This window comes from Trachurus japonicus, chromosome 11 (assembly GCF_045865225.1).
Source record: "Trachurus japonicus isolate A0001 chromosome 11, Traja_1.0".
Taxonomy (NCBI): domain Eukaryota; kingdom Metazoa; phylum Chordata; class Actinopteri; order Carangiformes; family Carangidae; genus Trachurus; species Trachurus japonicus.
The window spans coordinates 30,007,943-30,032,822 of NC_140917.1; the positions used below are offsets into that span (position 1 = coordinate 30,007,943).

The following is a 24,880-nucleotide window of genomic DNA, read 5'->3' on the forward strand; positions in this document are numbered from 1 at the left end:
GTCCACTGCAGCAAGGACTGTAGCCTCTACACATGGGGCGCCCACTCAACCCACTGATCTACTCGGTGCTAGCTTGACAGACCAGACTATCATTAAAATGTATAGTCTGGCAACGACCGGTAGACCTCGGCTCAATCCAGGGGGCGGGATGAAGGCTGTCTTTCAAACTGCCTCTGCACGCAATAGGGTAGCGCTACAACCAATCAGAGCAAAGGGCAGGATGACGTTAGCCTGAAAATTAAAATGTACAGTATGTTGTCATCACGTTAAGCCCGCTCAACAACTCTCTGAACAGATAGAGCGACGGTGTTCGAGACTCAAAAAGTTCCTATGGCTCGTTTCTAGACCCACCTACGGAGCAAATATATTTGCTGCCGCTAGGGTGCGTCTAGATTTCTAGGCTAACTCGGTGCCCCAAATTCCTTGACTTTTAAACCGAAGCATACACCTTTAAATTGTTGGACACATTCGTCTCAGCCAGTAGAAGAAAAAGGTTGATTCTTCTCAATGAATGTGCAACCAAAAACTTGATATTGTGGTTCAGACTGAAAGGGAGCATTACAAGAAACAACTTGTGCCTGGTACACACATAAAGATTTTATAAATCTCAACCGATTTTTTATCTGTGAGAGACCCCACATGAAGATAAAAAATCTTTGATTGAACAGTTTTGATCGTGTGGTGTGTGGTGTGCTCCGATATTCCTAATACAGCACACCACACACATAAAGATTTGTCTTATGACGCGCCAGAAATCTTGCATGATCAAACATGATCTGACGTACTATGTTGATTGTAGCCATGGAGACGTTAGCCACACTGGTTTGTTATGCTCTGTGTGCTGCAGTCAACTCGCTTCTTTATTGGTTACATTCAATTTCACGTCACATTCCGCGGAGACGGTGACTCGGGATTGTCGGGTTCCACCACACACAAGTCGACTTTTGATCCAAACGGTGACGGTTGTCGGGGCCGACAATCGTAAATATTGAACATGTTTAATATTTACGATTGTCGGCGCCGACTGTTTTACGAGCCGATTGTCGGGAGAACTCTTAAAACACCACACACCACAGGAGAATCTCATAAAATAATCTTAAGAGCCTTAGATAATCGGGCGATTTTTGTCCTTGGTCGGAAGTGGGAAAACTGGGGCAAAATCAGACAGATTATTACTATTATGTGTGTGGTAGGCTTTACACAGCTGGTCATGCTGTGGCAGTAAATATGACTTCTGAATATGCCTGTTCTTCCTGCGTAAACTGAACAGTTATAAATAGATGTTTTGCAACCCTTCCATCTTTTACACAGGTCTTAAATGGTTCTTTTCCCTTACATGACTTTGAACAGAGCATGAAAGAAAATGAAAATCAAACATCTCCTCCTTGATGCTAGCAAGCACGTGTTGAAGCTACAAAGGAGGGCTTTAAAAGGGGTGGGAAAATCAACAACATACAGACTGTGAAAACAATTCCATCTGTTGCCATTGGCTCACCACCACTTGCCAGATGGAACGTTTCTCTTTAAGAATGCTAACTGCAAGAGTGCTGGCACTTGGTTCCTCCAGATCTTTGCCATTTTCCTGCACATGCAGCACCAAACAAAAGGCCAGACATCATTCAATAATTTCTGCATTAAAGTGGTGTCTGTTAAAGTAATCTATAAGGCTCAGTAGCTGGCTCAGCTGAGGGCCACTCAGCCACACTGCACAGCTAATCTCAGGCTCTGCTCAGGTGAGAAAATTAAAACTGCAGGCAGTTTAAAAGTACGACGCAAAATCAATCTTTTAATTAAGTACAGCGCATCTCTAACAAGCATGAATCATTTCACACAGGATTTAAGAAATTAATAGAGCGAAGGAAGTGGTAGTAACTACATATATTAACTTAATTCTCATAATTTCCAAATGATTAATGGCATATGTTCTCATGAGCAGCTTCAATGTTAGCACTATGGTGGGTTGCAGCAGCAGTAAATCACGTCCCATTAGGAGGATCACTTTATTGCCACCTTCAGCTATCCTTTTAAACCTTAATTTCCACCTAATTTTCTTTCATGTTGAAAATGGATAATCATTGCACTAAATAAAAGCAATGTTTTCAAGTGGATACGTACTTTCCTACACTTTAATAACTAGAGTTTCTTGACAGCAAAATAATTCTAAAACACACTTCTAATTCACTTTAAGTCACATTTTCCCATCTTAAATTTCTTGAACACTATACTGAAGAACTGTATAATCTGTGTTTCTACTCACAAAGGTAGCTTAATAAACCATCTGAATATATTTTTGCCTTTATTTGCCAGCCTACATTGACTATAGTAATGACTGCATGTCTTATCTTGGCATGGCATTTTGATACCTACAGTATGTTGTTGAGTAATGGCATTATCTGACATGTCGAAGGTAGTAGTGTCGAAGTGGTTAGTGGTGTTAGCCCTGCTCAGTTTAAACCTCTATTGGAAACAGCCAGAAAAAGTTGAAAAACTAATGATTGACTGTTGGGATCTGTCATTTTACACTGTTGTGACTCAGCCCATTCAAGATGATGGAGACTAGGGCAGACCAATGAATCTTTTTTTTCATCACCATCATCAAAGTGTGGGAGAATTCTAGACAGAGACCCCACAGTCTGGTCGTCTATAAACTGGAAACGGCTTACGGTTTACAATCTGCAAATCATTTGAATTATTTGCTTTACCCCACTAATGAAAATTTTCAATCCATTGTATCCAATGTATCCATTAAACTCAATGTAATATCTGCTTAGGTTGTGTTCAGGCACACAGCCAATCTGGTAATCGCAGTATTTCTCTTTCCATTGTATTGGTCTGGCAAGCCAAGGACAGTCATGCCAAAATAACATTCTTTTTTGCTGCTAGATTGTGACAACAGCTGCCAAAATTTCACAGGCTCATTACCATCAACAGGCCTACTAATGGTTTTACTTGTGCAGTGTGAGCACTACCACATCTACACCTATATTATCTAGGAATAGTTTTGAGTCATTGATGGGTACATTAATCTTCCTGGACCTTCTCATCCTTCAAGGTGGATGCTTCGGTGAACAGGGCAGTGGTTGTAAGAAAGGGTGATGGTACATGGGAGGTGCAGACTGGCCTGAACCATATCTTAGTTGGATGAATGCAAGCTAACATCATTTCTAACCTGGCACCTTTGGACTAAATAAACCAGACTAAGAAAGAGACTCACTCTTTCCATCCCTCCTCCCACACATCAGGTGGTCTCATTAAGTAGTTTCTGTTTACTACCATCTTGTTTAGTTGTCTTCCTTCTTTAGGCCATATGGTAACAGTGACCATTTTGCCTCCGTTTGAGTCCCCATACTGTACCATACCATATACTTTTTTTTTTCTTTTTTTTTTAAATGTTTCTCTGATTAAAATTCTCTCCATTTAAGAATGACAAACTTGTGATTGAACAAACACCCTTCACTTAATTAGTGCATTGATTAATTCATGCATGAGGAGCATCAGGGAGGGGGAATAAAACCTGCTGACAGTGAGAAATGGATAGTATTAAAACTGATTGATGACAGAGTACCAAAAACACAGGCTGTGTTTCTTTTACATCTCCCACACTGAAGAATAAATGTGTGTTAATGAACTATCCCTATGTGAAGCTCAGTCTATCTTAAGCAGTGCTGCGTAAAACCAGACAGAACGTTAATTTTATAGCTGCGTTATTACATACATGCAAAATAAAATTCAGCTCACAGGTTGATTTTTAAGGGTTTTACTCCAGTAGGCTGTGCCCACAACGGGCTGTGAGAAACAGCCACAAAACCCTTGTCTTCATCAATGTGGCACTGAGCCATGCTAGCCCTTAAGGCCAGCTGTGTGCGTGCGTATGCATGTGCGTATGCGTACACACACACCCCTTCGCGACATACACACTTCCTACACACACACACACACCCGCAGCGCAGCCTCGGAGGCCAGCAGGAGGTCGATTAGCCAGTCCTGATAAATTGAAACATGGTTTTAGAGAAGTGCCAGCACTTGGGCGCCCTGGTAAAAGCATTAAAAATGCAAAGCAGGGCCCTTTTAGTGGCTGCCATTGCAGGCATTGCATTTGAAGATAAATGCTGCACTGAAGTGCTGCGCCTGAGTGGCTGTGGTTCCAGAAAAGAAAAAAAATTAAAATACCAGGAAGCCGCTTAATCCCCGAGAGCTCAAGCAGAGTCCTCAGCACATATCTGGACCTAAGGTTTCCAAAACTAAACACAGAAACACATTAACCCAGGCAGCCACTGTGGTCTTGTGCTAAGATGGATGGAGTGCAGAGTTTGGGAAGTGGACAGGACAGGAGCAGCTTCAGTCTTACTGACTATACTCTGAGTTTTCAGTCACGAGAGGAATGCTCCCTTTACGTCCCAGGTGAATGGCAGTGGTTGACACAATGACAGTGGAAAAAACAAAAGAGCAGTTAAGGATAACTCTAACACCACCCCCGCCCCCCGCCGGCACGACCACCAAGCTGTCAGATATCAATCTGGGAGGTTTCTTGAGGGAGCGAGGAGGTAGCTCAGTATCTCACCATCAGTGCATGGTTGGGACAGATAAGTACAATCCAGCGAGGGCTGAAGAAAAAGGTCTGCTCCCTCTCACAGATGATACAAAATGTTACACCACAAGCTGAAGCAGCCCACATACTGCCATCCTTTTATTGACAATTTAAAGACTCATAGGGCAGTTTCCAAGACGATTTATGGTCATAGCCAGGTTGACTTTCAAAATCCATAGAACACTGAATAATATATGCATCTAATGTTTACCATCATTCTCTATGGAGATGGTTTTTGTCCTGTCTTGAATACATTTTAACATAATAAAGAGACTGGTTATCAAATTCTGAATTCATGATTTGATGGACTACAAAACACAGGTTAAGAAATAGACACATTTATCATTTTGTCTAGTTTGGTGGGTGTTGACGGATGGCGGAGTTTGAACAGGTTTCTTGTTGCTTAGGAGCCTTTAACGCTATTTGACTGACATTTGTTTCAGTTGCTTCCCACCAGGCATTTTAACAAATTAAATGTTGCATCACTTCAAAGGATAACAACTATTTTTTCTAGTTGAAATATTTTTTTCAGTCTGGATGGAGGCATTATGTCACTTCCTCTTACAAAACCTTTTCTTGCAAATGCTGTTTTTGTACTCAGACGAGCACACTACGACCATGTGCAACTTTGTGATAACATTAACAGGTGCTTGAGACTAATGAGAATCCAGCCTAATTATTTGAAATCAATACAGATCAATCAATTAGCCAACTGGGTGATTGGTTACCTACTAATTAGAGTGTAGGATGAGGTGAGCATACAGAACAGTTCATTCTTTCAAATTTTACACAGGATTTCTGCTAAACAGTGTGAATACACACCGTGCCTCTCACTTGATGTTTCTTGGGCTCTGGTGACATCTCCTGTGGGATAAATTTGATTGGTCCTTTGATCTGCCTCCTAGACCTCTTGGTCCCATCTGGTAGTGTCTCCATGGCAATATCGGTCTCATCGCTGCTGGCCTGGTCGCACTCAGAACATTGCCTGAAACGAGGAAAGAGAGCTCCTATCACCAAACTGCATTGACTTAGTCATGGAAAACAGGAAACAGACTTTTACAGCTTGTTCTGATCAAGAGACCAGAGTGGAAAAATATTTTTTTTATGTTTACGTTTCCATGGTTTCGGTAGTCGCGGTAAATGCATGGATTTTTTTTTTTCAATGAAAATCTGTAAAACGCATGGATCATCACACCAGCTTTTAACAATGGATATCACACAAATTGACATCTGTGTTAAAAGCCAGCGTTAATAGATCCATGCGTTTACCGCAACTATGACAACTAGGGGTGTAACGGTATATGTATTCGTCCCGTGCCGTCACGGTACGGGGGTCACGGTTCGGTGCACACAGTCACATGACGAATACGTCTGAATGAATATTTAAAAAAAAAAAAAAAAGTTGAGTCCTCACTCCAATCTAGGTGGCGGTAATGAGCCCCAAAGCTGCTACAACCATCATAACAGACGAAGAAGAGAAGTGATGAGAGTGTGAAGTGATGAGCTGCCTGCCTCATTTATGCAGATTTATGTCACCGTGGCTTCTCAGTGAAACACAACAGCGGCGGCTCGCGACCATAGAAAGCAGCTCGCAACTGGTCCACCGGACAAAGTCCGTCGGCGATGTTTCACGGATGCGCGCTGCGTCGCTAGAAACGCATCAAACACGTTAGCGCATGTTCACCCCCCCACCCACATGTCAATCACTGGTGCAAGGAAAAAGACAAGTTGTGTGCAACAACTCATCCCACTGCCTCTTGACATGAACCACTACAGACTGTAAAAAATATGAACACAGACAGGACCAGAAACATCACCAAAGCAGCTGGCATCTAGTCTAAATTAACTGTGTAAACCAACATTGATGTTAGTTTCTTGTTTTTTGTTTTTTTTTTTGTAATAGTTGTTAGTTGTCAAGTGCATGTTTTTTTCCTCTAGAATTAATGAATGGCATGATCCTAATGCACTTGTTTAATTTTATATTCTTTTTTTTTCTTTTTCTTTTTTACTTTTATAACACAAGACAGATTTTAGTTTTACATTCAATAGTGTCTATTGTACCAAAACCGTACCGAACCGTGACCCCTGAACCGAGGTACGTACCAAACCGTGACTTTTGTGTACCGTTACACCCCTAATGACAACGACTGAAAACCATTGAAACATAAACGTACAATTCCACCGGAAATGCAAAACCGGCTTCCGGTTTTGACCATAGATGCCGTTCGGAAACTTGTGGATAGAAACACGAGTGACCTTCTGAGGGAGTCTGTCATACAGGTGGCAAAATGCACAGTTCACAACCAAGTCGCTTGCAGCTCATCTGTTTTTTGTTTGCTGCAGCCTGTAGCCCACACAGTTGACTACACTGTACATACATGGGTTAATGTTGGAAAGTAGGGACTGTTAATCCCTCCTCATCATTCAGTAGCTCATCTTCATCTTCATCAACGTGCTATTCTCCGGACCTGGGGTCAGGTCTGATCATAACCTCGTCAGTTTGTTCCCAGTGACAGAGTTTTTTTTTGTTTTTTTTGACCGGCCTGTATTTGGAGCCGGGCTGTGTTTACTTTACCATCTTGATGTGACATCCACTGTGTGTGTGCATGTGTGTGAGTAGCACTGGCACACACACACATCCTGCAACTCTGCACAGGACCCTTAGTGCATGTTCGGCACTCTGTAGATGATCATCGTTATGTTGTACTAAATCCAACATCCCAATGGAACCACAGCTTTGTGAACTGTTAAACCCCTTTTAGCAACCGTTCTGTAGGCCATATGTTAATAATATCAAAGAATAGACTATACGAACATAATCAATATAATATATACCACAGAGTACTACAATTATTCCAGGCAAAATCAGAAATGACATCCTGTTTGGAAAAGAAAGAGACTGATGGTGATAACAAGACACTGGAATGGTGGAGCACTGCTGGAGGTGATGGTTTGCATCACTCAATAACCCCATACCCAAGACATTTTAATCCATGTTTATTTTTGTTTTAACATTTGATTAAGTTTGACCTTTCCATTTCATTACTCAATATAATGTCCATCATTGATAATTAAAACCAAATATTTTTTCTCTACAATGTATCAAAGTAAAAACTAATATTCTAATTTACTTTTGACTTTACTTCCTTTCTATGAAGTACATTAGTTAGTTTAAAGTAGAGGAGATTTGCGTTTGCTTTGAAAGCGCCATTATTATTATTATTTAAATATAAATAAAGATTCATCTAGTCAAATGAAACCAAACTTTATAACTGCCTAAAAATAGTAAGAAATGACAATGGCTCTTGCTGATAGAACTGTGTTTTGAGACTCGACCTGAGATTTGTACATTTGTACACTGAGGTTTTTCTTACATTTAGTATAACAATAGTTAAACTCAAGTAAAAAATCTGACTGAACAGTTTACTCTTGTACTGGAGTGCTGTTTGACCAGGAGGGGCAAGTAATACAATTGTCTGCCTCTGGTCAGAACTAGAACTGATACTGTATGTGTTCGCTGTGAGGAATCTTGAACTACATGGTCGTTATCTCAAGTTTACAGTGGTTTGAAAAGTTTAGAAAACTTAACTGTTTAGAAAACTTAGTTTAGAAAACTTAACTGTACTTGTAACTTGGCTAATGAGAATTTACTCTTCATTTTTGGTGGCTTGCTACAGACAAGTGACAGATAAATCCATACACAATATATTCCCCGGCATCCACCATCCATCTTCTCCTACCCCTCTTGTTTTTCATGTCTCTCACCAGTAGCTGTTCTTGGTCTTCTTGGGCATGCGTGTTAGTGGTGGCTCCAAACAGCCCAGGTGATAGTACAGTTTGCAAGTGTCACACAAGACCAGTAGATGCTGGTCCTGGTTCTTCTTACAGATGCCACAGCTACAGGGACAAACGAGACAGATGTATGTGTGAGAACATCAGAATGTGCCATTTATTGGTTAGTCGTTATTTTGGATGTCCAAAATGAAAGATGAAAAAACTTCAAGAAAAAAATATATCATCTTTAACCCTGCATTTGCACATGTTTGCATCTCTTTAAACACAGCATGTTCACCTGTAGAGGATTGCTGGCAGGCTGGAGGTCTTGCCTGGGGTTCCTCCCTCCTTCTTGCTGGGCTTTCTCTCTTTGGGGGCTTTCAGGACAGCTGGGGTGTTCAGCTTCTACCAAAACAACAATAAAAAAAGGTCATTATTTTCTTGTAGCAGCCATCGTTTTGTCTTTTCAGTGGCACTGGTGGTGGCATGGCCAGTGGGTTACTGGAAGGTTACTAGAAATTAAATTTCTGTTCTCAGTTGCATGGCGAATTTGCCTTTCTGATTGGATCTCACAAATTCAACCGCAAAGAGCAATGTCATTAGATGCACTTATAGAGCTACGTCACAGAAACAGACGAGACTAGAGTCTGTCTTCTTGGTCCAGATGTGTCTTCAAGGGGTTTTTGTGTCACCACTTTATGATTCATGATTTTAGTACATTTAATTTGATGGATTTGCTCTCAGCCACAGAAAGTGTGCACATTTTGATTCCTTTTCCCTGAGGTCACAACACTGTGGCAAGTTACCATGCAGCTTTCAGCTTGTCTGTGCACCTGACCGGTTCCACTCACTATTTATACAGTGTACATTTAAACGTATTAATCTGTCTGATAGAGCGTGTTAACAATGTTAAAACTGCCCCGTATCAGCAGCTGAGGCACTTTTTTTTTCTCGTAGTCGGATGCAGACGGTGGTCCAGTTGGGGGGAGATAACCTCTGCAGCCCCTTGTGCTTTGGTCATCCTGCCCCCCCATCTATCAGGCCTCCCTGCAGGGATGCTACTCTGGGCTACAGGCAGAACAAGCGTGCACAGATTAGAGGTTCCCTAGGGAAAACATTGTCTGTTTAGTGACAGACTTGGTCCCTACGAGATAAGTTTTCTAATTAACCTGAGTGGCAGCAATGCACCTGAGATACAGGGAGAATAAACTGACTATCAGCTGCTGCTTTTCACCTGCCACATACAACAGGTTTCTCTCCATACTCAGCAGTAAGACAACTTTGCAGGTCTCGTTTAGCTAATACTTTATTTGTACAGTCTAAACTCTCAGGTAGCAGATATTCAATAAGTGTCACTTGACTCTTGCATCTTTATATATTAGTCAGTAACCACAACTCTGACTTAAAGCAGAAGTAAGCGGAATGTTTGTGTTAATATAAGTCTTAAATAGTTATATCTTCTGACAGCAATCACTTATATAGAGTGTTTGGTCTGAAACACGGGTCTGTCAGTCACTCTGCTCTGCTGTAAGCCGAGGAGAAAACTTCTTGTATATACTTCCTTGTATCCTACAACCTTTATCCAATGAGGAGAGAGAATGGCATGAAGGGCTGTGTGTGCAGCCAAGGGATGCGCGTCAATGTGGTGACGTAGGGACGAGGACCAATAGATCCATGGCGAGGGCGGGGACTGCTAACTCCTGTTCATATAGAACATGAAAGCTTTATTTCACCCAGTTTATGCATTTTGTCACATTTCTGCTAGAGGCCTCACTGATTCAAGCATGTCACAGCAACGGTTTTGAATACTTTTACAGGACAACCAACCCATCTGTTTACACAGATGCACAGTTCTCCCAATGAAATAAAGTTGCATCCACTGGAAATAGTAAAATATCCTTTTTTTAAATGAACTGTGTTGGGACTAATGAGTGTCAGAGAACTTCAGTTGAGCAAGCGGTCCTTCAATGTGACCAGGACCATTTGCATTCACACTGCTGAAAGAATATGACCTCATGTGGTTCAGATCAACTCCAAATGTGGCAAATTGCTCCAGGTATTTTCCTTAGCCTTTGTAGTTCAAAACTTCAAATGAAGCCTTCTGTATGATCCTCAAAGTATTAACGATAGGTTGGTGGAAAATATCTTCTTTTTCAAAAAAATTTAGTGAAGTTGCCAGGAGTGCTAAATTTCTTGGAGCATCAGGAACAAAACCCCTAATTGTGTACTGGAAGAGGGATGAGTGCCTCAGTTGGGCACATCAATAATTTCTGCAAATGCACAGACAGGATGACAAATAGAAGATGGAAATATGGCAGATAGGTGGCACAAAAGCCTGTGCTGCTGTGACTGATGTTTCTACTTAAACTGTGCATGTTAATAATTAGCTGATTTATCATGGTCATTGCAGATTCACTGCCAGTCTCCTCATTCCTGTCCATCCTGCTATCCCATCACCATATTAAAAACATGTAGTTTTGATAAGGGTTTACAAGGATTTAGCCAATTGATTGATAACTGATACAGAAAACCAGAAAAAAATCAGTAAAAACTAGAATTATTATACCAATGGTGTAACAACATCTATAATATCAAAATATTGATTACTATCATGGACATTTATAGATATAAACTCTTCTAAATATACAATTGGCTACAGAAATTATTCTGTTCTCATTAGTCATGTGACCACATGGCTCTGACAGCATGATCCTTATAAATTAGTCAATTCTTACCCTTGGGGGTAAATGAACTATCCATCCATGCATCATTTTGTCGCTTGAGCAAGTAAATTTTTTTGACCATGTGGTCAATTTACAAACATATTCTAGAGCTATGATAATAACAATTCTTATTTGTTCCATCAAAGACTACTAATGTGGAAAGTTTAAAATGTATACAATTAGAAAAGATGAATTCAAAGACAAACATATCCAGCAATGAGAGGGGGACTTATGATGAGCTGCTTAAAGTTATTTTCACTTAAATTTAATTGGTGCATAAACAGAGAAGGGAGATTCACACTGATTCAGGCTCCATCCAACCATTCCTCTGCAGTACTTACACCACTGCGATTATACAATTATCAACTAACTACTGAAGGAGATATAACACCTCCTTAACTTAACAAGGTAAGAGACTAGTATTAATGTACATTGACCAGTCTGAATTTAGTTTTTCCTAATACTAAAACAAATAGAATATAGCAATGTAACTACAATTATCTGCCAGCTACAGCTACTGTGCTATTACAACCTCTGGCAAAAATTATGGAACTGCTCTCAGAGGACGCTCATTCAATTGTATAATTTTGTAGAGAAAAACAAATCACAGACATGCCACAAAACCCTCAAAATGCCAACCTTCTGGTTATAAGAAACACACAAAAAAGCAAGAAAGAAAACTGTTGTAGTCGGTCACTCACAATAGCTTTTTTTTTAGATCAAGCAGAGAAAAAAAAAATAGAATCACTCAATTGTGAGGAACATGTTATTAAATCATGAAAAAAAAAAAAAAAACTACACCATTAGTACTTTGCTGCACCACTTCTTGCTTTTATAACAGCTTGAATTCTCTGAGGCATGGACTTAACTATTGACAAACAGTATTCTTCATCAATCCGGCTCCAACTTCCTCTTACTGCCGTTACGAGATCAGCTTTGCAGGTTGGAGCCTCGTCATGGACCATTTTCTTCAACTGCCACCATAGATTTTCAATTGGATTGAGATTCTGACTACCGGTATTTGCAGGCCATGCCATTGACATTAAATGTCTTTCTTTAAAGAGAGTTTTCATGTATTTTGCCAAAACATCCTTTCAATTGACGGAGTAAGAAAGGTGTCCAACATTTCAGTGTGAACTTATGCATTTATTGGTGATGTAATGACTGCCACTTCCCAAGGGCCTTTATCTGATATGCAAAATTTGCATGTTTTCTTCAGGCAGTGTTAATGATGACATCATATGTTCTGTATCACATATCATTGGTAACAAAAAGCTAAAAAAGTAAATCAACAAGTAATCGGAACATGAAGAGTACAGTGGTTAGAGGAGACTGGAGAAAGGGAAAAGTTGTCCAGAAGCAGATTGTGGTCTTACCTGTCCCAAGATGCCCCCGAGCAGAGTCCATATGGCTTGGCCTTCACTTCGCAGCTCTCCATTCACATTCAACAACTCCTCCAGAGACTCACAGAGCTGAGGTCAGAGACAGATGATCAGCATCAACCTTTTTTATGAGTTATTGCTGTGTAGACAAATCAAATGAAAGACACTACATTCCCTATACTGACACTACATTCCCTTTTTTATTACAAATGTAAATGTGGTTATAATGAGGTCTTCTCACTTGTAGACTGCTTTCACTTCTTCTCTTCAGCTTATACTTACAGTACATTGAGTTGCCAATCATGAAGGCAGTGGAGAAATAGAGACCCTTCTGGTTTTGTCTAAGACTTTTTAAAAACTCTTTATTTATAGATAATTTTCATCTTTTAATACAAAAAGTAAAACAAAGGACAAATTAAAAAAAACTGAATAATTAAGGTCCAGGGGTGGTCTATCTATGCAAAAGACTAAATATCATACACAACACATCAAAAATAGTCTCACTCATTGGCCGAATAAGCATGCCATTTCTGCCATCGTTTTTTACACAGGTCTTTCTGGAGTCAGAAAGTTGGAAGTAAGTCATTTGCTCTAGGACATGCAGTTGCTTTATAATATTAACAAAAATATCAAAAAGTTGTGGTGGGGGCATTTTTCTGGAGCCAGAATTGTGTGATGGCCTTTTTACTTGCAGCTGGCAAGACCTTAAGAAGATAGATATCAGTTTTACTCAATCCATCAGGCATATTTCCAAGATAGAGAGTTGTGAATGATACATTGATCATGAAAAACAGAACCATTGAAATAATTGTTGCCACTTCCCTCCAGAAAATCTGGATGAAGGGGCAAGACCAAAAAACATGGGCAATGATCTCCACTTTCACTCCAGCAGGCCAGTTGTGTACCAGTCTGTTTGGACTTCTGCTTAGGAGTTATAGGTTTCGTCTAAGACTTTGATTATAAAAGCACATGGTCAAAGGCTATATAGGCAGGCAGAAGGGTCAGAGGTTGAGTAGAAACTCTGACCCCAACTCTGGCTATAAAAAAAGCCTGATAAATGTCATAATATACAGAGTTATAATGGAGGAGGTGAACCTTTGAACCAATCATTGTAAGTTTCATGTTAACACTGCATATGATGTACAGGAGCTGAGCCTTGCATAATGGGAAAACCTTGCGCTTCCCTCTTCTATAATATATCAGTCATGGTTAGACTTGTACTGACATTTTCTCCAAGGCCAAAGTCATGTAACAGCAACTCAAGCAATGCAATTAGCAACACACACTCCATTAATAACTCTAAACACGCACGGCAGAAGACTGAATGCAACATTAACTCTTGTGACTTTTAGTCCACCGCAGTATTCCCTTACTCATGTTGACGGATAGAGTAGCAGCCACTACAGAGAGGTCACATTTGAGGAAAGACGAGAGGAACTGGCCGAGGATTTCAGGTTTTATCAAGCAGCACAGTATAAGGCTGCATTTAATGTGGTAAAATGCTTTACACTGCTGATTCATCCTGACATACCACCACCTGGTGGAAAGTAGAAATGCATGTATGCAAGAATGACAATGGATAACAGGCTAATTGAAAACACTTTATGTTCACATTCCTCTGCCACTCAGACTGTCTAAGAGTTCAATTCAGATTCAGATTAAATATTATCATTTGTGTAGGGGTGACCTCAAATCGTTGACTATTCAACGATTGGATTCAGAGAGGTCTAATTCAACTATCAATCTCGTAGTCGAATCCTCTCAAAATGTGATTATGAAAAACAGACCGTACCATTCTGAATATATAGGAGTGCTCCTGCCCACCGCCTGCGACAACATCCTTCTACAAGTGACCGACCGTTCATCATTCTACCAACATGTCAGTCAATTAACAAAAGCGAATGTAATGTAGTTCCACTGACCTGTTGTTGCTGGTTCATAAAACATGCAGGTTGTTGGCACAATAAAGAAAACCATAACCCTAACCCTAACCCTCCCCCTACTGTATATACATACATAATTGTGATTGCATTCTAGACCAAAAATAATCCTGATTCTAATTTCTCCCATAATAGAGCAGTCCTACTAATTAGCTAATGTTAGAATGCTAAAATGCTGAACTAAGGTGGTGAGCGTAGTGAACATTATACCTGCTAAACATCAGAATATCAGCTTGTCCACTTTGTGATTTTAGTTTTTAACTCAAAGCACTTTTACAAGTCTTAACCTTAAATAATTAAATGAGCACTTTTGTTATAAAATGCTGGAGGCTGACTGATAATTCTTGAGTTGCTCACTGATGTGTGTTTGACTTGTATGACTTGTTACAGTCATCATCTTCTATATTGCAAAACAAAGGTCCTGTGGGATTGTAGTGTGCTGCTCACCTTGTTGTACTCCACATGCAGTTTTTCTTGCTCATTCTCCAGCTTGTCTTTTAAGCTCTTCTGTTCGGAGATGTTGTCTTGGATCTGGATCATTCGCATGTTCCTCTCTGAATATCAATGGGACAAAAATCAATAGCATGATCACAATCTATATACGGGAAAAAGCACATAAAGAGAGTGTACTGATGGCAGATAGGCCCTCTGCTGCAGGCTGATGCAGTGTTGTCAAGGTTACTACTATTGCTTCTCGTCCATATCTCATATCATCATCATCATCAGGTTTTGGTGGAGAAAGCACCTTTACAGACATTCACATCAACTTAGCAACAACTGTACAACAGTTAGTGATTTCAATATGGATGGATGTAAATGGTTTCACCTGTATAAATCTGAAATAAGGAAATGAGTGAGGATGCACCGATACCGATACCGGGTATCGGTTCGATACCGGGCATAAGTACTCTAGTAAAACTAGTAAAGAACATCTACACGTCTACACAGCCTGATGAAGCCCACGGGGCGAAACGCGTTGCTGCGGTTTTAACATATAAATTTATTGAATGTACCCCATTGAGTGCGGTGGAACCTTCTTTTCTTTTTTCAACATCTACACGTATTTGGTCGAATCACCAGGTAGGTTTTGGCTAAGTGTTGTCTGTAAATAGCCTGTTAATAGCCAACTTTTTGTTAATTAGTTTGTAACTCTTCACCATTTTAAACTTTTCAATGGAGGAAATGACGGGTACTGCCCCTAAATTACCCAGGATGCCTCAGTCACTCTCATTTGCATAAAGATGCCACTCGGGTCTATCATTGAGCCCAAGAAATTGTTTGTGCCAAAGTTCTGAAGACGATGGGTTCACATGGCCAAAATTATAATTGTGAGTTTGTCGTCTTTTGTCTAATTGGAATATTTTCCCTGACAATGTTACCAGTTCAGGGCTTTTTAGGAGGCAACTGTGACATTTAATATTGGTAATATTGGTCATCATGCCCTTGAACTTTACACGACAAAGTTGTCATTGAGGTGGTTGTGACGACAGAATATGGTTGCGGTGAAAGTATTTGGTTTTTTAATTACACATTAGGATTACATATAACTTGTGAGGAATTGTAAAGTGGCTATCCTGCAGTGACTTGTTTGTTTTCAGTCCATTAATAGTACTCCAATAAAACTGTTGGACCTACAATGACCACAAGTGTTCACACTCTTGTGGTAACTGAACAAATATTAATGTGTGTAGTTCTGCTGAGGAAAGCTGAATGAAGATCACAGACAAAGGTCACTGTGGGTTCTCCTTCTGCAGCAGAGGGGGAGGTTGCTGTCTCAGCCTGTAGTCACAAGTCTTCAAATGTTTGTGACAAATAAAGCTGTCATCTACACACACAAAGTTTTTCTTCCTGTGCTCATGATCACAAATGTTGTTCAACAGGTGTGTGGTGAAGTCTGCAAAACACCTTTTTACTTGCAAAGGTTACGATGACGTTCACAGAACTATGACTGTAGTTATTGTCAAATCCATTCCAGTGTGAATGCTGCGAGCTAATTAAATAATGACTGGGTTTTTAAAAAGTTGTAATCGTAACGGTTCTGTAACAATTTTTACTTTGAAAGCCAGTTTCCAATCCAATTAATAGTTTTCTCGGTAAAATAAGATGTGCAAGAACACTGGAGAATGTGAGGAAAATAAGTAACAAAGCTGTGGTGACTGGAAGTGCAAGGAAATCTTCTCACCCAAGTAGTAGTTGACAAAGTCTGCTGTGAGGGCCGGTTGCTTGTGTTTCCGACGTCCATCCATGCTGGCGTTGGCGTCTGACGTGTCCACGGGGAAAATGTCAGTGCTGATGCCCATCAGCTCCGCCTTCCTCATGAGTTTCCGGATGGCTGAGGCACTGGAAGTCAGGGGTCGTGGCAGCTTTTCCCGGGGCACCCACGCCTGAGGCCGTGTGTTCCTGGATAGCTCTGCTTTTGCCCTGTACTGCTGCAGACGGGTTGTGATTCGGGCCTGCAGGTGGAACACACATGTTCACTGATATATTCCCATTTCTTCCATTTCTTTATTGGTAGACACAGTGATGTCCTGCTTTGATGATTTGGGTACCTAGGCGTTTCCTTATCCCAGTGCTGGGGTTCACAGGCACACACAAACAATGCGCTGGGACACGTGTTTCCGTGTCCCAGCGCATTGACTTACAGGCGCCTGTAGGCACAGAGACCGAGAAATACAGTACGTAAACTATTAGAACTCAGTCGTGGGCCACATTGGAAGGTTCAGCGGGCCACGCCTATTGCCGACCCCTGCTGTAATATATAAGAATCTAATGAGATGTAATATGAAGCACACTGCCAAATGTGTTGTTGTACAAATGACATCCAGGTCAACGTCTGGCGGCTGTGGCTCAGGACATAGGGCTGGTCGTCCACTAACCAGAATGTCAGTGGTTCCAGTCCACAGGTCGAAGACACTCGGGACCTGTGAACCCACACTTGCCCCCGATGTATCATCGGTGTGTGAATGTGAGTGTGAATGGTTAGACACCGTGTGCAATATGAACAAAAAAGAAAAGCAAACTAGTTCGGAGAAGGTTCTTTTGTTTGTAACAATATCTTCATAAAGCTGCATCAGCAGCGTTTGATCAACTGCTGAGAAGACAGTAACTTTCCCCACTCTGTGACTTACTTGATTATCGTATCATTCATCCACTCATTTGGGCTTCTCATAAAGATGGTGGTAGTTTAAGCCTGGCTTTCTTTAGCAACCTTGTTGGAACACCCCCCAGGTGAGTCAATTAGCTCGACTGGAGGGAGTTGACAAATCCACTTCTTTGTCTACTTGAGTAGTAGTGGCCTGAGGAGAATGCAGGCCACGCAGAAAGCAAAGTGCTTTGTAGTTGAAGGAAATGACTCAAGTTCAAGTTAATTTGTGCCTCTAAGTTGTGCACTTGGTGGAGCCCTGACTGAGCGCTGACTAACCCTCAGAGGCTCCAGAACTGCTGAGTTTGGAAATAGTAGAAAGGTATACTCAATCGTTGTCTATGCTCTCTGCTGGGGGTAACTCTCTGCCGTGGAAACAGTGCAACATGTTAGATCAGTTAGAGTCTCAAGAATTCAAACAATGAGTTCATTTTGTGTCAGTACATGAATATGATTTATCAAGGTCTACGGGAATTAGTTACCGGCAGAACCAGCATTCAAATCACCAGATGATCACTACCCCTTTGAAAGGTCTAGACGTCTGATTCTAGACCTTTCTCAATTATTTGTCTGCCTGAAATCAGCATGGATCAACAGATCACAACAATCAAGGAAGTATTTTGTCCTCTGACTTCAGGATATCACCATGAAAATCCACTGCAGAACTTTGTTTTTGAGCCAGCTCTCCCTCATTTTTCATTCTGTTTTCTCTTTCCTGCTGTATCTCTGCCTGCCTCAGTGGGTATCTTTATTTTCATTAGCTTTCTGGCAAAAAAAAAAAAAAGTGTCACAGAGTGCCAATAAGACACAAAGATGCAGCCTGTTTTTTCACAGTTTTTCTGACTGAGTGGGGCTTGGCCCTTCCATGAAACAGCGCGTCAGGATCCGAGGATTTGTATGGAAACCTCCTCATACCACTGCTCTGTTTCCAGCCACAGTGCCCCTACTTTCTATCCTGTTGGTCCTCTGTTTGGGTCCCGTAGCAGCTTGCTCAGCAGTATTCTCCTGTCAGTTGATGCCCAGCAGCACAGCCCTGTGGGTGGGTGCTGGGAGATCTCCCTTATTGAGGTATCCTGTAGCAAACTGCCTTAACTTTAGACAAAAAAAAGTTGTTCTGAGGCTGAATGAATGAATGAACCTTACCTGAGCTTCAGGAGTAAGCTGTTTCTCTCGCTCCTGAAGAGAGACTTTACAATAAGACTGTAAGGCCAGATAATTCTTCCTTTTCCACTTCCTGTCAAAGCGATCTGCATGCTGTTTGCAGTATGCAAAAAATGGATCTGCAATATCCTGGAAAAAAAGACAGTTAACTTTAATGCAGTCAATTAATCAATACCCTCAATTTCTAAATTTCACAGCAAGAAATACATCAAAAGCTGATGTTTTCCTTGCTGCTTGGTTCCTGCACTCAGAACCTGAAACATGAAGATCACATGAAATACCAAAAACTGCCAAGTCTACCAAACCCAAGAAGAGAAAGAACAATTTCACAGCAAACATAAACATATTTACAGTATAGCTTGGTATAGGAATGGGTGCCTAAATCCAATGGGCAGCAGGACAACATTTTTAAATATACTATACAATCAGTAAGATCCAATGGTTCGCCATCAGTACTAGATAAATTATTCAACCTACATTGTTTTGGTTAGTAGACATGTTTATATATGATGAATTTTCCCAAAACCCAATACATTTAAGACATTTATGCCAGGGCCTGGTTGCAAGTGGCTGGGCAAACTCTCCCATGCAGCAGTACACAGACAGGGACACCATAGACACCAATACAGAGAGAAACCCTTTCCATGATTTCAATGGCAGCAAGATCTAAACAAGTTTGGTTGCATTTGTTCGGAGACATAAGCAGTTGTATGTGAGTTAAGTTAATCAAAGTAGATGCACTAGTAGCTTGTAGTTTATCTGTTAAGGCAACAGGTACATTTTGTATGCGAACAGTCTTAAATATTTACAAACTAAACTAAATTATACCAATTTGGGTTAGTAATTAAAACTTACTATGAGCTGTTACGGAGGCATTCATACATTTACTGGTTGCAAGAAAAATATACAGTAAAAATGGCTTGCACTTTTAACCAGTAAATGTGCAGTGTACTGTTGTAGATGTACTCAATATCTATTTAATGTGGAGGTTATTTATTGAATAATAAATACAGTTTTGTGATGCTTTACGTTGTGAAAAAATAGGCTACTATGATACATGTTACAGCACAAAATGCAGTGATCCTAACTGTGTCCTTTTGTTTTTTCTTTCTTTCTTATATTTATTTTTATTTATTTCATTTAAAGAAACGTTTTGGGAGTTTTTTGCCTTTATTTGAGAGTCTCGGTCGGGAGTTGAATGATGATCAAACAGTCAAAGTTCTGAATAATTTAGGGCAAATGAAACAAATTAAAGCTGTCTCATAGCTTAGAATGAGTTGTTTACAAATACATAGGTGGCCGCACTGGCCGGTGCACCCACCGGAGTGTCATGGTCAGTGCTTAATTTGTAAATCATGAGGTGCCGGAACGCAAAGTACATATGACAGCTCAGGGATGACGAGACGGGCAGAGGTCCCGGAACGTATGCGGCGCACGTCGGGGGGGGGGGGGGGGGAGGCGATGATGGCGGACATGCCATGCTGTGGGACACAAGCCTCAATTTCAAATATAGGCTATAGCCTACTCTGTACAGCACAGGCAAATGCCCACATCACCACAGGCAGGAATTTTCTCAACAGGTCAAAAAAAAAAAAAAAGAGCTTATAATAAATCACACAAATCTTTCTATTATTCAAAGACTGGCACGGCGGCCTATTAATAGACAGTATGCTCAGCTCAGTTGTGCAGCAAAACCTGAATTTTCCATAAGAAGCCAGGGATAGTAAGTCTGCTTCAGCTTGAACTGAGCTGCTGTCCAAACAGTTGTGCATCACATCCCTGACCTGTCGCTGGACGTCCCACACTACTCTCCGCTCACTGCCTCTCCTCTTCTTCTGAACCTCCCTGCTGTCAGCGGGCTGATGCAGGGTCCCAGCCTGTTGCTCCGGCCACTGTTTCCCACAGTTTCAAATAAATTACGTCCGCCACGAATAGATTTTTCGGCAATATCGTTCCGTTCATTCATCTCGCTCTTTCGCCGTTATTGGCGCGCGCGGCACACACACGCACACACACGCATGCATACACACATGCACACACACGCACGCACACACACACACACACACACACACACACACACACACACACACACACACACACACACACACACAGGCAGAGAGGGGTGGAGAGAGAGAGAATGGCGAGTGCAGCAGTGCACAGCGCGGTAAAAGCGAAACTATACCGGTCAGTGCGTCAACTTCAACAGATCTCCAACTCTTTCAAATGACGTTAAAATAAACAACATGGAATTATGGGGATTTGTTCTGTAAATTAATAAATACATATTATTTTATTTTAAACATTTTTAAAACGTTTTTTTTAATGAGAGGTGCCGGATCTGCCCAAATAAGTACCGGAACACAGGGAGGCCAAAATTAAGAGGTGCCGGATCTTGTTCCGGCAGGATCCGGCACAAATTAACCCCTGGTCATGGTGCATCGCCATCTTTGAATACGGTATGCGGAAGTGGACAAACTAGGCCAGTGATTTTCAACCACTGTGCCGCGGCACACTAGTGTGCCGTGAGCTTTCGCCAGGTGTGCCGTGGAAAATTACCAAATTTACTTAATTGATTCAAACTAGTGATGCACATTTTGATTTTTTTTTTCAGACCGATAACCGACGCTCAGGCGATTATAACCGTTAACGAGTGAGATTCAGCACTCCACTGAGTGTCTGTGACTATAGGCTCGTGCCGACCGGCCAGTCTCATTTTGTTTGTTTTTTATTTTTATAACACACGCGCGCTGCTCCCGCTGTGCTGCGGCTCATCCACGCCAGAACAGCGGAGCGCTCCTCTGCTCGTCTGTGCAGCTGCAGGTGAGTGACGGGGGAGCCGGCTAAGCCCCTCCTTTTGATTTTAGGGGCACCGTCCTTATTCGTATTCACTCTGTTTTCCACACACACACGTAAACATGTGTGTGTGTCTCGTGTGCAGACGCAACGGTCAAATATGTATAGACGGGGACGAGCAACAACTTAATTAATCATCATTTAATTCTTTTATTTTGAAAATTGACCGGATTCTCTCGCCTTTTCTGTGCCCGACTTCCTGTCTGGTACGACCTGATCTGGTCTACCCAGCTTGACAGACGGCGCTCTCGGGGCTCACGGCTCGCATGAAAAATAGAACTGAACCGATTTGAAGCGCTGCAGCTGCATGCACTGCGCTCCACAGCGCGAGATGTGCGACCAGGCAGAGTGAAGCACGTGTTGCAGGTTGCACTCAGTTTGTTCTGACTTTCTATCACAGGGAGTGCACAACATAAGTTTAATGTTTGCTGTGAAATATGGCTGAAGGCACGAGTGGAAGTGTGCACGTGTTGACAAGCTCCTATGAGTTGATTGACAGCTAGAAAAAAAGGCTTTGTTGAGCTGTGTCTGCAATAGTGACTGTCTGGCAGAGTTGGCTAATAAAATAGGACTTTTTTATGTCAATGAGTGTAGTGGCAGAAGCCTGCACAATGACCATTACTGAGTCAGAACAAACTAACTACAGTGTAAGAGACAAAATTTGTATTATTTTTACTGCATTAGGCTGCACTGTGTCATTTTCTAACATTTTTGGTTAGTGGTGTGCCGCGGGATTTTTTTAATGAACAAAGTGTGCCGTGGCTCAAAAAAGGTTGAAAAACACTGAACTAGGCTCAAAGACTCTATTGAGTGTCTGTGACTAGGCTTGTGCCCGGAGGATGATCGACGTAGTTGTTTTCGTTTTTTTTCTGCCGTTATAAAATACTCACGGTTCTACAGCTGAGCCACAGCATCAGCAGCTAGATCTTACAATGTTGAACTGTTGTTATACAAAGTGCACGGTAGGGGTGGGAGAAAAAATCGATTCACATAGATATCGCGATATCTTTTTCGACGATTTTTAAATCGATTTTTTTTTTCAAAAATCGATTTTTTTTTTTGAAAATAAAATATTTTTTCTGTTTTTTTTTTTAATTTTTGAATTTTTTTTAATATTGTTCAATGTGTATTTGTTAGCCTCTTTTACATACAGAGAGTACAGGTTTTGAAAAGGGTTTAAGTTCACTTTATAATGGAGTATGTTAATTTATAGGCTCCTACAGTGTTTGTGTGCAGATAAATGTTAAAAATGCGACTAAAAATCGAGAGAATCGGCAATATCGTAGAATCGCAATTTAAATCGAATCGCCATCCAAAAAATCGTTGAAGAATCGAATCGGGAGAAAAGCATATCGTCCCAGCCCTAGTGCACGGGAGGGGTGAGCGAGTGAGCGCTATAGAAACTGAACGCTGGATGTCATGGTTTAACCCCAATAATACATACTGATGCTTTAAGACAGTCTAAGAAAATGAGTTAATGATGTTTTTGTGGTAAAACAGAGCTGATTTTAGATTTTATAGGTTATATTTGTGTAGTGATCACCACTGACTAAGATATTATGGCTTGTATGAATGAATGTCAATTAAATTTAATGAATGTGTCAGAATGTGTCAGCTTGATGTCAAGGAAGGCATTGATACCAGCAGCCGACACCTTTTGGGAACTGTGAGCAACGACACAAAGGATCCTGAAGAGCACTTGCTAGGAGATGCACAGTAAATCTGGCAAGCCAGTTTTTCTTGTAGAAGACTACATTTTCTTCCTTGCCCCATGGGGCGGTGGAACATTGATATCAATTTATGGGCCCCAATGACCTAAATCTGAGCAAAGTCAATGGACCAAAAGAACCAAATTAAAAAAACAGGGGCACATTTTTTATTTTTTTTTAAATTTTCACTGCGTCACTTCTTGTGATTTCATTGTTTTCTTGTGGCTAATACCTACCTGATTATTACCGGGTAATAATAATTTACATTCACTCCAAGTGCATTCCTGTGTGTTTGTCTGTTTGTGTTTTCAACAGTGATATTCCTCTCTCAGGCTCCACAGCGATAATTTAATTTCTGATATTGATCCAACTGAGTACTTTTAAATTGACTAATCCAATCAGATTTACAAAAGTGGGTTACTATTAATTGTTAATAAATTAATTATTAACTCATTGAGTGCCGCGCTCCTTTCCAAAGTTTTAGTCAAGTGTACCGGCAAATTAGACCATATTTGACTTTTTATTTTATAGCCATAGTGTATTCTATATTATTGCCACCAACACATACTGTAGCTCATTTGAAAGGTTTAACTTTATCCTTCAAATGGCCACAAACCGTTTGTTTCTACGTGCCTCCGTTCCTGAGAAAAGTCAAGCTAAACATGGCTGGGTTTCACCAAAATCCCTCCTTTTTTTCTAGAAAAGGAGATAGAGCGTCTTTTATGAAAGGTGCGCTGTTTGTGTCTGTCGCTCTTCTGACACTCGCATTTCTGGATCAAAGGGCTCGTATAAGATAAATATACACAACAATTGTTGTTCTATTCACAAAACCACCATCGGGGGCGGGGGGGGGCGCCACTAAACAGCAATAACACAGACGCACCGTGCCGTGTCACAGCCTCTCGCCGCGGAACGTGAGGCTCTGCCGGCCACAGCGGCTCGCGAACACCGGTCCCGCCGGTGGTCGCGGTCCGTCTGTGGTACGGGTCGGTGGTGCCGGTCTGCTTTGGTCCAGAGACCATCAGATTTTACCGCGGGAGGACTTTGGGGAGGACACGGTGTTGCTCCAGATGAAGACCGGGCGGGACAGTGGGCTGAGAGCTTCCTGGTTCAGCTCCCAGCTGCTGCAGCCTCGCGGGTGAGAGCGGAGCAGCAGCGGAGCAGCTGCTGCATCCACATGCAGAACTCCGTTTGCAGAAGCTGAGTTATGATAAAAAAACTTCCAGATCATGAGCTGTCATGTGACTTTGATCGTCATCTATTTCAGTTCTCCTCGTCGTAGAGTCCCCAAATTTACATATAATGTGTATTAAAGTGTCTATTTTCATAATTTAAAAAAAAAGCAAAAAACGAAAAATTTCGTTTTTGGCACTCAACGCATGGGAACGAAAAACGAGAAATTACGTGGTTGGCACTCAATGAGTTAATATGGCATTGCATTATGGACATCCAGGTTGCTAGCCTTACCTCCTCTGCAGCAGCCTCAGACAGGAGTCCCTCCCTCTGTGCACAGGTAACATGGAAGTAAGAACGACACATTCCTGCATCACAGCTGATGCACACACCGGTCCTGGCAAAACGGGTGTCTTCACAGAAACTGCACTCCTA

The 24,880-nt window shown here is 41.3% G+C and overlaps 1 protein-coding gene across 4 annotated transcripts in view; it reads right to left on the reverse strand.

Annotated features, from left to right (window-relative positions):
* The window catches only part of phf14 (PHD finger protein 14), an 83,442-nt gene that overhangs the window by 42,125 nt on the left and 16,437 nt on the right, over nt 1-24,880 (reverse strand). For 2 of the 4 annotated variants that reach the window (XM_085792248.1, XM_085792250.1), the window contains exons 7-14: nt 24,740-24,877; nt 18,693-18,839; nt 16,590-16,860; nt 14,855-14,961; nt 12,462-12,557; nt 8,661-8,767; nt 8,354-8,485; nt 5,423-5,573 (exon numbers count right to left, since the gene is read on the reverse strand). In XM_085792248.1, the coding sequence (XP_085648374.1) occupies nt 5,423-5,573; nt 8,354-8,485; nt 8,661-8,767; nt 12,462-12,557; nt 14,855-14,961; nt 16,590-16,860; nt 18,693-18,839; nt 24,740-24,877 (1,149 nt within the window). Of the gene's footprint in view, nt 1-5,410; nt 5,574-8,353; nt 8,486-8,660; nt 8,768-12,461; nt 12,558-14,854; nt 14,962-16,589; nt 16,861-18,692; nt 18,840-24,739; nt 24,878-24,880 lie in introns of all 4 variants that reach the window. The other 2 variants (XM_085792247.1, XM_085792249.1) reach the window with 1 other exon arrangement.